Genomic DNA, 16,745 nt, shown 5'->3' on the forward strand with positions numbered 1-16,745 from the left:
AGTTGAGATTTCAGGTATTATCACATTGTAATATATTTTTTGGCCATGAAGCCTTTGTATTACTTGAATAATAAATAAAATACTCGAAAAAAGCATAAAAGATAGCCAATGGGAAAAACAAGCATTTTTCTAAACTTAATAACACATTTACAAATCGATTTGTATCAAGGTGTGCTTGCAGATCCGAGTATACACGGTACGGATTCAATACGGATAATACATTAACTCAGATGAAGGTAATGCACTTTATTGAATCACTTCCCAGGCATAGCCTGAGTGTAAACCAAGACCGGCAGAAGAGGCAGATGGACTGGATTGGCACTGCGCAATTTCTTCCTTTTATTTTCTAACTTAATATACTTTCTTATTACAATTCCACTTCAATTGGTGGGTCTAATTGGACCTTTGACCAATAAGATATTGGGGATATTTGGTATTAATTTAATGTCTTTGTTTCTGAACACGAAATGTCATTTATGATCCACTTTGCTAATTTAGTAGAGCTTAACAATTAAAAGTTTTTATGGGAGAGTTCAATCATACACGCTATGATTATAATTATAATTTAAAGTTCAAATTATCTTTTAAATTCGGACTTGTCCATTGCCCATTTGCGATATATATGGGAGCTATATCCAAATCTGAACCGATTTTGATAAAATTTGGCAAAGATATTTCTGAGCTGCATTTGATATATTTCCCTTAATATCGTTGGTTACGGAGAGCATATTACGGCTGTCGGTAACAAATATAACAAATCGGATGAACAATATATATATATATGGGAGCTATGGCTATATTTGAATCGATCTTCACCAAATTTGACGTACTTGTTTCTAGGAGTAATTTAGTCGGAATCGGTTGAAGATATATATATGGGAACTACAACTTGAACCGATTTATATGGGGGACCTGAATCGAAGATTTCCAAGATTTGGTTGTTTGGACTTGGTTAAACTACATTTCAAAGCTCTTAACTAAATAAGGTGGACTTTATCGTGATTTCCACAGACAGATAGACAGACAGACGATCATCGCTATCGTACAATAACTTTTTTCTGATCAGGAATATATATATGAGCTAATATTACACGTTTGATGCACAATAAAAGGCAAATCGGACGAGGATATATATGAGAGCTATATCTAAATTTTGACAGATTATCTCCAACAATTTCAATAGGGTTCGTCCTTGGGTCAAACAAACGATTTGAGCAAAATTTCATCTGGATAGGGCAACAAATGCGAACTGTACTTTGTTTACGGACGGACATACATACATCGACTCAGAATGTGTGTGATTCTATGCAGATCGAATTATGGGTCTTCTCGTTTGTTCCTTTTGCCAGTTACCCTTCTCCTTCACAAATTTCCAATTTCCTATATTTGAATTCAAATGTGCGTGCCGTGCTGATGGTATTGCGTATTCATGTATCCAATGTATTGCTCTGGAAAACTCCCGTCCTTTGGGGCGTTTGGAGTCAATATCCGTGCCAGGGAATCCGTCCTCCAAGAAAAAATACTTTCCTGGAATCAGGGTACAAATAAATACAGCTGGAAAAATATTCTCGAGTTGCTGGAGACACATATATGGCTTTTCTATCCATGGACCATTAATTGGAGGTTATGTTGGCGGTCGGGTTTTGTTTATTGTTTTTTTAGTCTTTTAAATCACGCACAATCTCAAATCACACATATACACATTTGTTCTATTTGTTTCTAAATTATTTATATATAAATTTTTATACGAAATTAAATAATTAATTAATAAATTAATAAATTAAAATCAATTGAATGAATTACACCAACCGACGCCACCGAGAAAAGAAAAAGAAGTAACGAACAAAGGACACTACAATATGGCAACACTGAAAAGAAAGACAGCACAGAGAGAAAATCGAAATAAAGATGGAATCAAAAGGGAAAGGCGGACAACACAAAAGGAATCAAAACAAAACGGCCGACAACACAGCAACAGATGTTTAGATAGAAGTAATGAACTATTGTCCATGTAATGAACTATCGGAACTATATCCAGCTCTTTCGTTGTTCAACTAGTTTCTATGGTTCACAATGGTGCCTTCAGTTCGTTTAAACAGTATACCATAGAATTTAAACTGAATGCAAAAGGTTAGCGATTCAAAAACTATACAATTTTCGATAACTAAATCGATTACTTGATTACATTGGAGTAAAATTAATCGAAGGTTGACTTGTGATCCCTACAACAATTCTTTGAGTTGAAAGGAGAAGGAAATAAAATTGTGTTTCTTTTTATATTAATTCCACCCGTTTTCGAATTGGAGAGACCTACCAATTTGTTTCCGCTGGATTTTTGTCACCTATACGTTGTCGACAGGACATCTATACAAAGACGTGAAAAAGGAATAAAAAATATAATGTGGTGAATTGCAAACATAAAATGTAAATAAACATTGTAATATAATGTGAACCTTTTTAACTTCTATTTCAATACCTGGAGTTTGCAAATCGAAAAGAACAATTTGAATTCACTACCTATATATATACATTTGTGCATGTGTAGACACATTCCTATGGTTTATGCTCGATTATATTTCCTTGAAAAGTAATACTAAATTGGCTTACTTTGCTTTCAAGAAAATAACACATGAATTTTTTTGTGAGATATTGTTACTTCTTGCTCAAAAAATAAATAAATCATTTGATTTATTTCAATTTGTTGTTTGAAAAGCTGTGAAAAAAAATCATACGCATACATTTGTATGTATTGCATACATTAATGAGCAAACAACAAACAACTAGTCCTTGGTTATGGATGCCTTAAGAACTATGTGTAATCGATATTACGAATACAAGGAAGTAAATGAAAACGGAAACTAAAAAAATGGTTGCCATTTAGTCATTAAACAGATTTTTTTAAGTAATGCTGAATTGTAATTGAATTGGCCCACAATATTCACTTCAATAATAATTTCCTATTGGATTCTGTGAAGCACATGATGCAGAAGACATTTTAGGCCTGTCTCTGTAGGACGGTAATACACACATTTAAAATAGTTATTTTTCCGCAATTACTAACCTATCGTAACACAGTGAGACAGCATTAGTTATGTCTGTTTACTTTCCCAGCTAGATGTACTCTGCAACTTCTTGCAGGAGAGTGAGAGAATATAAATCAGAAAAAAATGTCTAAAAGTAAACAGGCGACTGTCAGCAAGAATTAGGAAAAAACCCATGTTTCTGTTTGAATGTTGATACAATAGATCATGGTGGGACATAGCTATCAATCGATTTGAACCTTTTTATTTGCTTGGCTTATCATGTCAAATTTAGTTGTGTGTATATTCTTTTCAACGTATGTGTGGACTAATTTTACCCTTCTTGTGCCGGAATGACTTCTTAGAGATACATATATAAAATAAATATTGAGCTTTAATTTAGTTTTCTGTTTTTTTTTGTTTATTTATTCAGAATCAATGCAACAAGTAGTTGTAGTTTTTAGTAGTAGTTTTTATTTAATACAAAACAACTTTTTAAATTTTCATTTAATACAAATCTACCTTGGTATTACGTCCAAATAATAAAAACAAGTAAATGTTTGAAACTAATTAATGCCTATATTTCAGTCCTCCATCGAAATGCTCCTGTTACAGTTTTCACAATATTTACAAAGGATGCCACACAAGCCCAGTTTGGTATTTTTATTGCTGCTCATTGTTTCCACTACTTTCCTGGATAAAACGGCTGCAAACCTTGAAACTGAGGCACCCCAAACAACTACTCCTGAACCGGGTGAGTATATTATATTTATATTCCTATCATATCACATACGCTACTCTATACTATTATAAATTAGGCTATTTAGATGTTACTGTTAGAGTTGTGACAATCTAGTTCGGTACACCAGTTCTTAAACGTATGAGCGATTTCATAATTTTCATATAACTCATACGCGGAGTTTCCGTACAAGCGACCGGAGTGCACGGAACTAGATAAAAGACTAGTTCGTTTTTCAATTTAAAATAATATAAGAATCGAAAGAAACTTCATCCACTTGTTTGAATGGTCGAAGAACAATGATGATGAGCAAACTCGATTGAAAGAAAAAAATCAAGTTCAAATCTTGTTGCTGAACAAAATAAACCCTCTTAAAGCTCATGTTTGATTACGAGCGGAGTAATTCAAACAGATTGTTCGATTCGATCCGATACGAAAAACATATTTTCTTGCAGATTAAGCCAAACGACCGCGTCAACAAAAATCATGTAAGAGATCAAGTATGATTGAATTACTCATAGTCGTTGCAGTTCTCTGGTGCATAAGCACCGAAGCACAGAACTTGACTTGCATTCGATTTATACACAAGTAGATTTTGAAAACACTCCATTACCTTTACTTCATTTTTTGCGATTTTTAACGTCTTGTAATAATATTTTTGCAATGTGCCAGCCAGACCATACACCAACATTCTTCGATGACAAAAGAATAGATAATTTTTTTTTAGGTTTGCGGATCATATCCTTATTACAAAGATTCCATTAATTATTAACTAATACGAGTGTTTGTTTATTGTTTAATTTATAGACGCTTCACCGGGATGCAAGGCACCAGATATTCGGTTCACTGTTGTAAAGCCAGAGACGACCACTCACCAACCGTATGCCAAGTTCGAAACGACACCTTCTTATACGGCTGATGAATTCACAACATCCGACGTAGAATTTGTCGAAAGGATTAATATTGACCTGACAGGACGTCATAACGGCAATCAAATGGGAGGCATTGTGAATCCCTATCAGGTCAGTATGAATGATCATAATGCAGCTGGAAATCTGCACGCCAACGATATGGCAGCGGCGGATGAAGACGCAGGCGAAGACGAAGATGCAGACCCAGATGGATCAACTCCAAATCCTCTCCAAAGCCGCAAGAACAATGCTAAAAAACGACGAACCGGCCAGGGTCAACGGAGGCGCATAGAAAACGAAAATGGCCAGACCCGTGGTCGCGGTAGCCGTTACAAGCGACACCTGGTGGATTATGTCGTTAATAATGCTCTCGATGCGGAAAATTCAATGGGGAACCTATCCAATGTGACAAGGGATGTGTATTACATTCGTTTCGACAACGACACAAAGAATCTTGGCCCGAATAGTGAACTCAAATATACAATTTATCGATTGAAAAGCAAACGCCGAAATCATGCGCAGAATCAAACCACATATGTTGACGCATCGGAAAATGGGATAAAGCCACATCATCGACATCGCGGGGAGATTCGGGACTTCAAACATACGCCCAGCACGGATGACCAAGACGGAAACAATGGTCTCGCACCACCATTGGAGCCGACTAAAGAGGTTGATGCTTATGCCAACACACACTCCAATGTGAGTGAAAATAGCACTTTGCAACGCGTAAAGCGCAAATCAGGCAAAACCACCGGCGCTCTTAGTCGTCCCAAGGGTGGTGGCGATTCCAGTTCAAAAACGACAAGCCGCAAGGACAAAGGTAAGTGAACGCCATTAACGTTTTAGCAGGGAGGGGAAGGGGAGGAATATTAGTAAGTCCTTCGCCAAACTCATAGTGTGTGGTGGCACCGACGTAGCCAGAAAGGCGTTTCGAAGCCATTTTAATTTTGGCATATTTGTTAGCATTGTGCTTAGGATGATTGGTGTTGGCAATGTGGTATATAGTTGCATGGAACCCTCCCGATATGCGTTATTTTTGCTATTTTGTTCTTGTACGAAAGACAAAAAACATCCGTCTAAGCATTTTCTCCTTAAGGCCGTGGTTCGCACGCACATACCATCAAAACAAAATAGCATAAACGCATGTGGGGGAAGTTTCACAAGAACCCAGTCGGATATATGCTGTGAATACTGCATTTTTATGCTTAAAAGAAGGAACTAGAAAAGCTAAAAAAATTAAAGCGGCTTTTATACATTACGCATACCTTACAGTGAAAGCAATAATGCATTGTCCCATGTATCCTTTTCCTACTGGGAAGACAACAAAGCAGGTAAACCTTACGAGAGTTAAAAATGCAAAAACAATACAGGGGTGTCAGTGAATTAGGTGCTGGCCTAAGTCAACACTACTATCACAAGACAGGGGCACTTAGTTCATTTTCACGATACTGATACTTATGGATTGCCATAAGAAGAGAAGCAGACATTGTCCAATCACACACAGACACCATCCAAATTTTGACATGAAAATGCAAAGCAAAAACATTATATCTATCTACTACATACAGTTTTAAAGTATTCTCTTTCGAACCTTTGAATCTTTGCTTTGTATTCTGTTTCGAAAAATCATTCACAGAGAGAAATAGGAATAATGCAACTGGGAAGAGTATTATTTTCCCATATCGACTTCTGAAACACAGTGGGAATATTGGAGGTTTTCCACAAAATCGATTATTAAATATTTACACACGTCGGGCTTGTTGAGAGATGGAGTTTCATATTTTTTTCTCGGTTGAAGGGCTTTTTCTTGGTTGAAGGGCTTACTATTTGAGTTCTTTTCGATGTTCCAACATGTAGTATGATCTTTACCGAGCCCTCGCTTTTTTATTCGTCTTTATAGGTATTTTTGATGAAGATGGCGGCTATTCCCCCGTTCATCCCGACGAGGGAGACTCCGACGAAGAGGACGAAGAGGAGGAAGAGATTGATATACAACAACAGTTCACTGAAGTGTCGGAAATTCGTTTCCCTGGAGAAATTGGTCCTTTGGGAGATAGACGCTTGTGCAAAATTCGGTGTGTCAAAGGAAAGTGGGTGGGTCCACTCTGTGCCACCAATGAGGAGGGTAAGTGAATGAACCGCTTAATTCTGGTCACTCATACACCGCTTACTCACTGATAATTCCACCACCTTCCGTACACGGATCATTCAACTTTACGTACTTATGTCTGTGCATATGAGCAAAGAATACACACACTGAGTGTGCACCCTGCACGCACACCACATCACAATTTAAAACACAAATCAATACCCATCCTCGCAGAGATAAATCCAAATAAAGAGAAAATAAACAGTGGATTATAGTGTCAAAATTAACGCCAATTACATATTAATATAAGCATGTTTTTTTGTTCGCTCTCGCATTAGTTTCTCTCTTTCGAATATTTACTACCACATATGTATTAAGTGAAGACATTCTATCTAACTAATATATATACATACATACACACATATACAAGTATTCAAGCACACAAATATATTTACATGCCAATGTAACGACACAACACACTGCCAACGCCGTCTACATCATCATCTGGGAACACCAAGCCGGAATCTGTGACGAAATAGATTCACCATTCGTGCACAGCTTCCGCTTCAGTTTGCAGTGTAGACGGTTTAGCACCTGCTCACGATCACTTAAAAACGATACATTGTTTGTTCGCTAAATATGAATTATAATATTGAACAATAAAATATAATGACGACAAACCAAAACTTAACTGCACCATTTTTTTATATTACGGAGATGCCTGGCTCCCAATTAATTGTTATTTCTCGTTTTATTCGAAAAAAAAAAATGAACTTGGCCGCCGTCGACCTCTGCTTAGATGAAAACGGAAATGTGAAATTTCAGCCGTTGTATAAGTCGTGTCATGTCCAAAGAATTCCGCCCTATTTACTGTTGAGTTACCGCAACATCTCTGTGGTAAGTTTGATCCAGAAATAAAGCATAAAACCCACGACCACCACCACCACCACTATATCAAATACAAATAAGAAAGACATTTGAGCACGCTACTACACATCCACATCAGTACACATGGCAATCGATTTAGTTCGAGTCTATCCAAATATCAACTCACCTCTTAGAAGCCGCAGATCATAGCATTTCTCTCTGCACCACAATCTAATCAACCAATTGGAAAGCTGTCAAACCGTAGCTCTGAGGTTTGCGCAACGACCACAGTCAATTTTCAATAATCAGCCTGTAGCAACGTCATACCAATCACTTCATTGCGTTTCCTCTCTCAAAAGAACAGCAATCGTTCGTTTCCCTTGCAATGCATTTTGTCTTGCTTTATACCAAAAAAACAAAACAAAAAAAAAATCAACAACAACAAAAAAAAACTGGTTAAAATTCGAAAGAAAAGATTCTAAAAGTGTTTTAATTTGTTTCTTTTTTTGGTTCTTTCTTTCTATTTCGACTTTTTTGCAGACCCCCATCTACCGTTCTCGTCGCAATCGAACGTCTAAATCGAATTTTATTTCCAATACACAAATTGTGAGTCCAATTTACAGGCCCTATTAGAACGTTTATCATAGTCCATCTAGAAAAATGAGATTTGCTTCGACACAAAAACAATTCCATACGATTTGGTTATTGGCTATTGTATGAGTGTATGTATATATGTATGTACATATACACTGTCAGTCGGTCGGTCGGTTTGAACAGATTCAAATCAGGTCGCACAGATGCATGGGAACATTGTTACGCCGAGACGAGGGAAAAAAATAAAAAACTTACACCAACACTGATCTTATAGCCCATGCAGCATGGATCCTACGGGACACACAACGACCACTCGAACGCAGCGAATGTGATGACAACCAGAACGTTGCCATGTTGTTGTTGTTGTTCTTTTGGCATCTCGAAACATAGGGCGACGCTCAAAGGAAGCATTCTACATGAGCCTTTAATGTAAAATCAGTTTTTATTGACAACCCATTGAGTGCTAGTTGGCAAATGAGTTCCAAACAAAAGAATCAAAACTTGAAATAAATGGTTTGAAAAAACAAGGAAAAAACCATTATGCTCGGCCTGGCAGAACTTGAAAAACCCTCTACCATTAGCTAAAGAAAAAATGTTTATAAAAAAGTATCTGGATTCCAACGTTTTTCAATTTACACTACAAATACCACTGAGATCTTCTGAATTGATACTTTTGAATTGATTTAAAATCGATTTATTGGGGTAAGTCTTCTCGCCCCATACGAGAAATTCCTAAATATTTTAAGCATTTTCTCATCGGTCAGAAAACCGCATATTTTTAATCAGAAGTGTGATACATTTTTAGTAAGCCTGACTTCATATCCAATATATACTGAAAAGTTTTGAGAGAATTGAGAGATATATTTCATAAGCTGTGCTACGGAGAGTTGCTGCTGGGAGAAATTTTTCTACTATGATCTTGGATCTTCAAAGAGCCAATCAGTTGTTCCAGCACAGTATTCATTGGTATTTCGATAAATGATATGATGGAATGACATTTTTTCAAGCATCTGTCACTGACCGTATGAATGTGTGTATATACATACATATGTTCAATGCATATACGTATATACACTTGGTATTTTTATTCGTATCGACAACCAAGTAGGGTTGATAATTTGCTTAAAATTGAAAAACAGCTATTTTAATGAGCTAATTGTCGCTAACATTTAGAAAGAAAACATTAGATACACCATCCCATCACTTGCCTCCACCCTTGCCCCTAGTAGTATATTTGGAATTGCAATAACAACAAACACACGAACAACATTAGATACACTGTAAAAGGAAGGTTGCAAAATGGCACAATTAATCACAGATCACGTCACTCTGCTCTCACCAACAATTGACTTTTGACACCACCTACACACGAAGTCACAAGTGTATGTCTCTCCATATTCCGTCTGTCAGCTGCTTTCATTCACCGAGTTGTTTTTCTCTATGGTTTTTCTTTCTTGCTCTTTTTCCATCCATCCTTCGGCTGCATTGTTGGTTCTCTCTCTCTCTCTCTCTCACTCTCTCACTCTCTATGAATTTATGTATATCTCATTTTTGTTCATGGTGCCTGATCGATATGAACATTATGCACACGCACACATATATATGTTTATGCCTACATACATATATATGTATATACACGCATGTGTTGTATGAATATGTGTAAATACTGATGCCATGTGTACGAATCCTTTCATACCAATAACTCAATTACTGCACTGTCTGTCAATGGCTGGCGGTGGTGGCGATCAAAAAAAGAATGTTGGCTGGGACCTGCCGCATGGTCACTCTCTGCAAGCGCGATGTAAAGACTTAGGTATGTACAAGCTGCTGGGCGAATCGAGGGTTCTGTGCTCGAACGGCTTGTGGGCGCCGCGAATGCCTTCGTGTGTACCCACAACCTTACTGACAAACTTTTCGGACGACAGTGCTCCGTCCATTAAATACAAGATCTTGAACGGCTCGGGCTCCTTCGAACCATCGGGAGTACTGGCAGTGTTGCCGCACAGCACAATTTTGTTAGACTGCATGTATCCAAGGGTGCGCGGCATACCCGAATGGACCTGGACTAGTTGGTATATGCAATACCCAACGGGTAAGTATCCTCCGCAATGTTTGGCTACCAGGCACAGTCGACTAGGATGACATTGCCTTGTTTGTTGCAGGTTGGACCCATGAGGATAAGAACTTACGCTATCGCCTAAGCATTAAAGACATCGAAAGCAAGGACTCTGGGACATTTACTTGCACGTCGCCCAGAGGTCTCACTAACAGTGTTAGCATAGCTGTAGCGCAATCCACTTGCCCGCAGCTTCCAGAACCGGCGCCACCGCTCACATTGCGTTTAGAAGGTAACAAGCTAGGCCAGAGGGCTATGTACCGTTGCCCACCTGGCTTCAGAGTGGATGGTATTGTAAATGCAACATGTTTAGCTTCCGGCAATTGGTCATCGCCGCCGCCAACGTGTCAAGCTGTCCAATGTCCACGTTTGATTTTAGATGATCCACACCTGAGTTTGGTTGAGTTGAATACATCTGCTTGGGGGCGGGCGGTGTTCAAATGCCAGTGGGGTTTCAAACTGACCGGTCCACCGGGTTTGGAATGTGATCCGTCGGGCGTGTGGAGTGGCACAGTACCCAGATGTAAAGGTATGCAAATGAAGAACATTATTTTTTATCCATAAGGAACATGGTGCTATTGGTCATTTACTTTCCATCGGTTTTTTTTAAATATATGTATATGTAATACGGTGCACTGCAAAAATAATTACAGGCGAAGGGCCGCCAGCTATGAAAGAAGATTAAGAATTAAAAGATGCTAGTATCGACAAAGTTACCTAAATAGCAACCCGAAGAATAATTATGCACAAGTATTTAACCCTTAAGCGACTCAATATACAGAGTTTCTTCTGTTTCGTTTTTTTCTCAGAATATACTAAAAAAGGGAAGTGGGAAAAAATGGCCAACCCTCGGCCTAATTTCATCACGATAATTCACTGAAACCTTAAAGTTTTTGTGTAAAACAATCGGGATCAATAAATGTGGTTACAATTTAAAAAATATATATATTTTATACATATCTGGGAAGGGATACAATAGCACAAATTTATTGAGTCGGTTAATGGTTATCATTTGAGCCACAAAAATTGTCTTCCACTTTTTTTTTTTAATTTTACCACTTTTTGGGTAAATGGCGATACTTTTCTGTAATTTTAGAATGAAGGAAATATTTGAAAATTGTAGAGCTGCTTTAAAAAAATTAACATTACGTAACAAGTTTTAAAAATCCTATTTCTTCTATCACATTTAAATGAAATTGTAGATGTCGTAACAACAGAGTAAATGCTTCTAGTAGTAGAAAACTTTGCGTATGAGTGATATGAAATTTATGAAATCACTCATACTTTTAGGAACTGGTGTACTGAACTGTGGTACAGTGAATTAAAGGTAGCAATTTAGTTTATTTCTATGGATTATTATGTAGAATTTAAATATGTTTGAGTGTGTATTCTTAAAAATTATACACAGATTGTTTGTAGATTTTTGTTGGTAGAAAGGAATTCTTATGTCACCTGAAAAACCAGATATGAATGTAAACAAAGAAGAGTAAAGAACAAAAATTTATCTTCGTGACGTAATTCAATGAAGAATGTGTAGTTTTAGGAACGTACCCCCTTGGTGGGTATATTAAGAATCCACAAAAAATCAGCTTTGGTAAAGTCTCCAAGTTATTGCATTTGAGTCCTAAACGCCTGAAGCTTAATTTCTAACATTTTGCATGAGGTCCATGGTTGTTGTAAAATAGAGAGAAATTGTACTGAAGATATACAAAAAGAATTTGGGCGAACATGGAAAACTAGACATCTCATTGCAGCGTCAATTCCTTATGGGATATCCTGAAATTAAAAGTTTTTGCATAAGACAAACTACCTGCAAATCTGCAAGATTTACGTCGCATCGATTATGTAGATATTTGTAACAGCGTTATCTCCTATGGTAAAATGTTTCATACGTCCGTATTACCCAAATACGTCAGGTTCATATATAACGTTATGACAAATAATAACGTAATTTTCCAATTACAAACATTCACATGTTTTGTATTATTCACACACAGAAAATTGTTCAATTTTCAATGTTGAAAATCTTCAACTTTGAAATCTTTTACGCCCGACCTATTTGGGTAACTCTAATATAAATGCATATGTTCGAATTGTGTGGTGAAAAACGTCTACTGACGACGTCGAATTTTAGGTAACGCTGTAAAAGAAACATAGATCCAGTTCGGAGATGGGCAATATCGGTCCACTCCTTCTGGTACCGCCCCCACAAAAGTTCGAAATTTTCAAAAAAAAATATATATATTACAGCGCAGAAAGAGAAAGGACAATCCTATTTTTGCTCCAACATTACAAATATTTGAATAAGTGCTACGTCAGGTGCGAAAATGCACAATATCGGTCCACTCCATCGGTCAACTGTGACAAAAGAGTTCAATTGTCTTCAAATTTCACACATCACAATATTTTTATTAACCCAAGATCAAGTGTAAAGATGATAAATATCAGTCCACTCCTTTTTGTACCTCCCCCACAAAGGGTCGAACTTTTGAATATCCATGAAGCTCATAAAACGCGAAATTAGCATCCAATTCCATTCAAACTCGGCACATCTCAATATTTCTATTAACACAAAATTTATTATAACGATGGTATAGATCGAACCACTCCTTCTGGTACCTCCCCCACAAAGGGGTCAAAATCTTGAACAACCAAAACGATCATAAAATTCGAAATAAGCATCCAGTTCTCTTTATATTTCACACATCCCATTATTTCTACTAACACAAGATCTGCTTTGAAGATGGGATATATAGGAGCACAACTTCTGTCATCGGAAAATACGATTACGTCGGTGCTCAAGTCTCAAAATTGTGCACTTCACTCGCTCTCAAGTACTGGACTTTTGGGATATCGAACAACAATGACTAATGATGATTGATGACTAATTTTTACTGGAAAAGTTATCGTAAAAAATTATTGTGTTCCCGTAATTTGTAATGCAATACAGGAGAGAATTCTTAACTTCGTTCTAAAAGAACAAAAATTAGGTTCAAAAGGTACCAAAAATAGTGACCATATCCATAGACAAATCCATAGAAAATATAGACAACGAAGTGGTCTCACCGTTTATCTTCGCAAAAATCGGATCAGCAGAAGACGTTTATATCGCTTCAGGGGTTTGAGTGGGTCGCTCAATTCTTGACTATGCAAACATGATGAGATCCACCTGTATAAAAAGACAAAACTAACTTTTCCTTGTCTATATTTTCTTTTGACTATGCCATATCTTTAACTTTCAAATGTTAGCAAAAAAACTACAATTTCTGGTCATTTTTAAAATAACATTTGTTTTGATTTGTTCGAAAATAGTACAGATTGTCCTAAAAATTGTAACATCATCGATGATTCTGAAATAAGAAGAAATTTGCATTGCGTCCACAAGGAATGTGAATTGTTTAAACGTTGGCTTGTGAAATGTATTAATAATACCAAAAGGGCCGTTCGTGAAGTTTTTTAATCCAAAGAAACATTTGCATAAATTTTTGAAATAAACACCTTGCTCTGACTTAACTACGATTTTTCTTACAGCCATACAGTGTCCAACGCCTGTAGCCCCGTTGAATGGACGGATTGGGGGTACGAATATGAATCAACGACGCCTTACCGTTGGAGCGCTTATAACTTTCAGTTGCAACGAAGGTCACACCCTGGTCGGAGAGCCGAGTATTATTTGTACCGAGAGTGGGCTATGGTCTCATCCACCGCCGTTTTGTAAGTAAACTGAAACCAATGAGTACAACCTATTCCACACATACATAAGTGTATGTAACCAAGCTACCACTACATGTACATTTGTATGGACATAAGAATAAGACATCGCGTGGACCACTGTAATTGGCTCGGGCAACGCCTTGATATCTCCAAAAATTGAAAACATTCCATGGATTTATTAGTCGATCTTCCAATTAGGCGATGGTAGGCAGATGTGTTCGGATGTGCCGCTGAAAATGCACGTCAGTATGGCGCCTTCCTTGTCTCATTATATGTGCATATGAATGTATAGAGATATGTAAAAAAATATAAACAAAATACTCACAGAATATATTGTGCCAAACCGTTAAACGTCGCGAACGTGTTAAATCCCCTGTAGCCACACCTTAGATTAATAGTCAAGTTTTATGTGCTGATATATAAATTACAATAACATGCGCTGGTTCAAGTGCTATCATTAAACGGTTTGTGTCGCCCTTAGATCTCCCCTTAGCTGCCGATGGGACATGAGTTCGTTGACTGACAGTTCGTATCAGTAGAATTTGAATGTTCCTCGACAGGCAACGGCTTCGCACTCCTTTTCAAGTATAGGTCTTCTTTGATGTTCTTGAATCGATCTATGTGTACGCTTTCGCCACAATTTATATTTTGAGGTGGATATTGAGAAAGGAACATGGCACTTGAACAATTTAGTAAATGCTATGCAGCTTCCTTTTATATATATGTGCTATATAAATACAAAAATATATCTATATTTTCCTATCCTTACTTCAATACGTACATATGCATATGTATAATACTAGAAAATTAAACAAAAAAGTGTTAATGCAACAGACGACAATGTAGTCGATTTAAATACACACAACACATGAATTGTTAAATTATATTTAGTTGTTATCTTGCATTAAATGAATCTTTGAAACTAATACACTGTTTGTCGTTTTTGTCAAATGTGAATATGCGTGTGCACGGGTCGCAGGTTAATGCATGCTTTTCCGTCAAGCTGTAAATGCTAGGTAGGAACAGTGACTTTAGCTACATATTACACTAATGATTGGTTCACTGGAGGTGGTAAGTATTGGACTCGTGCTTAACATCTGGGACGAAGAATAAGTATCTATTGAAAGAATCGAATTTGGTCTGGCTCGAATGAAGCAAGGTCATATGACAAAAACTGCTAATTTTCAAAATCCACATGAAGATTCTTCACGTAAGCTTAACTTTATGAATTTGATTTTCCGAAATAGACACATGTACGTTGTTTGGTTAAAAGCCAGTTAAGACAGGTGTTAAACGAAAAATACATAAATACACACTGATGTTCCTAACAATGGACATAGCCGAGCCTTTTTGAGGCTGTTGTAGTGGGGTTACTAAAACATAAAATGAACAAGCAAAGAAAAGTTGAACAGATATTGAAGTAGGCGAAGTGCTTTTATGTATTGCCATTGACGCAAATTCAATACACTTACACACACATACACATTTCTACCTTTGCTGTTGATTCCAGCATCTGACACATTCTTATCATTTCTGGTTCCATATAGGTAAATCAGGGTGCCCTTACCCCGGAGATCCTCCAAATGGACTTTTGGCACCGTTGAAATTTAATTACGAATCCGGTGACTATATAAGTGTCCAGTGTCGCCCGGGTTATATTCAATATAATGAGATTGGTGGTCCACCAGATCGGCCCAAATGCCTGCCTGATGGCAACTGGTCTAGTCCTGTACCAAAATGTCGTAGCTACGAAGATGTGTAGCTGATAAAATCGAAAACTTTGTTTACCCGTTTAGACTATTTTAAGCTAATTAACTAATTTAACCCGCACCAATTTCTTTGTACAGAGATCACGTCACCTGCCAATCCTATATATGTAAAAATATATATATTTATTTATAAAGTATTCATCCCGTGATTGTATATGAACGTTATGTAATTAAATTCCCAAGATTAAAATGTATCTTTATGTCATAGGCTTTGGAAACAGTCATCTGGGTGTATTTAAAATGTAAGGGGTTCAATGTAGATAACCCGTCAACCTGGATCGGGTTGCTTTAAGAAGCTTCAACTAGCTTTTTGGAAGTTTATACACTTACATAAATATGTGTAGGAAACCACTTCCAAATATGCATTATTTTAAAATTTCTTACATTGGCAATTTGCAGCTTACAAATTTAATCCCATGTCAGAAGAACATTTCAAGTCAAACCTCAAGCAGTCAATTCATGTTGGGCGTGTTTTCCAATTATTTTGTGAAATGAATGCGACAAAATTGTCATTCGAAGTCTTCAGGGTAGTCTTTTACATTTGTGATTTATTTTATACGATGCAATTGCAGAAAACTAAAAGTTAAATTAGATAAATTCCTTTCGCTGCATTGGATAAACTCCTTTCGATATTCCCCCAGATATGTTATCAACCACGCTGGTCGAAAACAATATAGCTTTCAAAACGTTATACAATGTGAATTTTTTTTGACATAGGAATCAATCGCATTAAATAGTTAAATAGTGTATTGATACTTGATATTAGTGTATTTACACATAATTAGTTGTTTGATAATTCGTTCCACCAAACTCTTGTAATTTACTTACATAAGAAAAGAAAAATGTAGCAATAAAAATAAAATTTAATTTTTATTAAAAGAAAATAAAAGAAATCATGTTCTTATTCCTATTTTGCTTTTGTT

General features: G+C 36.7%; 1 protein-coding gene across 2 annotated transcripts; it reads left to right on the forward strand.

Annotated features, from left to right (window-relative positions):
• Positions 1 to 2,270: 2,270 nt before the first annotated feature.
• LOC101900067 (locomotion-related protein Hikaru genki) lies at positions 2,271 to 16,690 on the forward strand. Of its 2 annotated transcripts, XM_005176369.4 has the most exons (10): positions 2,271 to 2,424; positions 3,609 to 3,774; positions 4,567 to 5,493; positions 6,574 to 6,798; positions 7,562 to 7,659; positions 8,170 to 8,235; positions 9,979 to 10,315; positions 10,386 to 10,868; positions 13,871 to 14,053; positions 15,601 to 16,690. In XM_005176369.4, exons 2-10 carry the CDS (start codon positions 3,621 to 3,623, stop codon positions 15,813 to 15,815), a joined length of 2,688 nt encoding a protein of 895 aa, XP_005176426.1. In that variant the 5' UTR covers positions 2,271 to 2,424; positions 3,609 to 3,620; the 3' UTR covers positions 15,816 to 16,690. The 2 variants fall into 2 exon arrangements, with proteins under 2 accessions (XP_005176426.1, XP_011296123.1); XM_011297821.3 differs by lacking the exon at positions 8,170 to 8,235.
• The last annotated feature ends 55 nt before the right edge of the window (positions 16,691 to 16,745 follow it).

The sequence above is a fragment of the Musca domestica genome, unplaced genomic scaffold (genome assembly GCF_030504385.1).
Source record: "Musca domestica strain aabys unplaced genomic scaffold, Musca_domestica.polishedcontigs.V.1.1 8, whole genome shotgun sequence".
Classification (NCBI taxonomy): domain Eukaryota; kingdom Metazoa; phylum Arthropoda; class Insecta; order Diptera; family Muscidae; genus Musca; species Musca domestica.

Excerpts from the sequence above, each read along its gene's own strand:
- LOC101900067 (XM_005176369.4), top strand. The coding sequence starts at position 3,621 with ATGCTCCTGTTACAGTTTTCACAATATTTACAAAGGATGCCACACAAG. Across the intron at positions 7,660-8,169 it reads GTTACCGCAACATCTCTGTG|ACCCCCATCTACCGTTCTCG; the intron begins GTAAGTTTGATC and ends ACTTTTTTGCAG. Across the intron at positions 8,236-9,978 it reads TTATTTCCAATACACAAATT|AATGTTGGCTGGGACCTGCC; the intron begins GTGAGTCCAATT and ends GATCAAAAAAAG.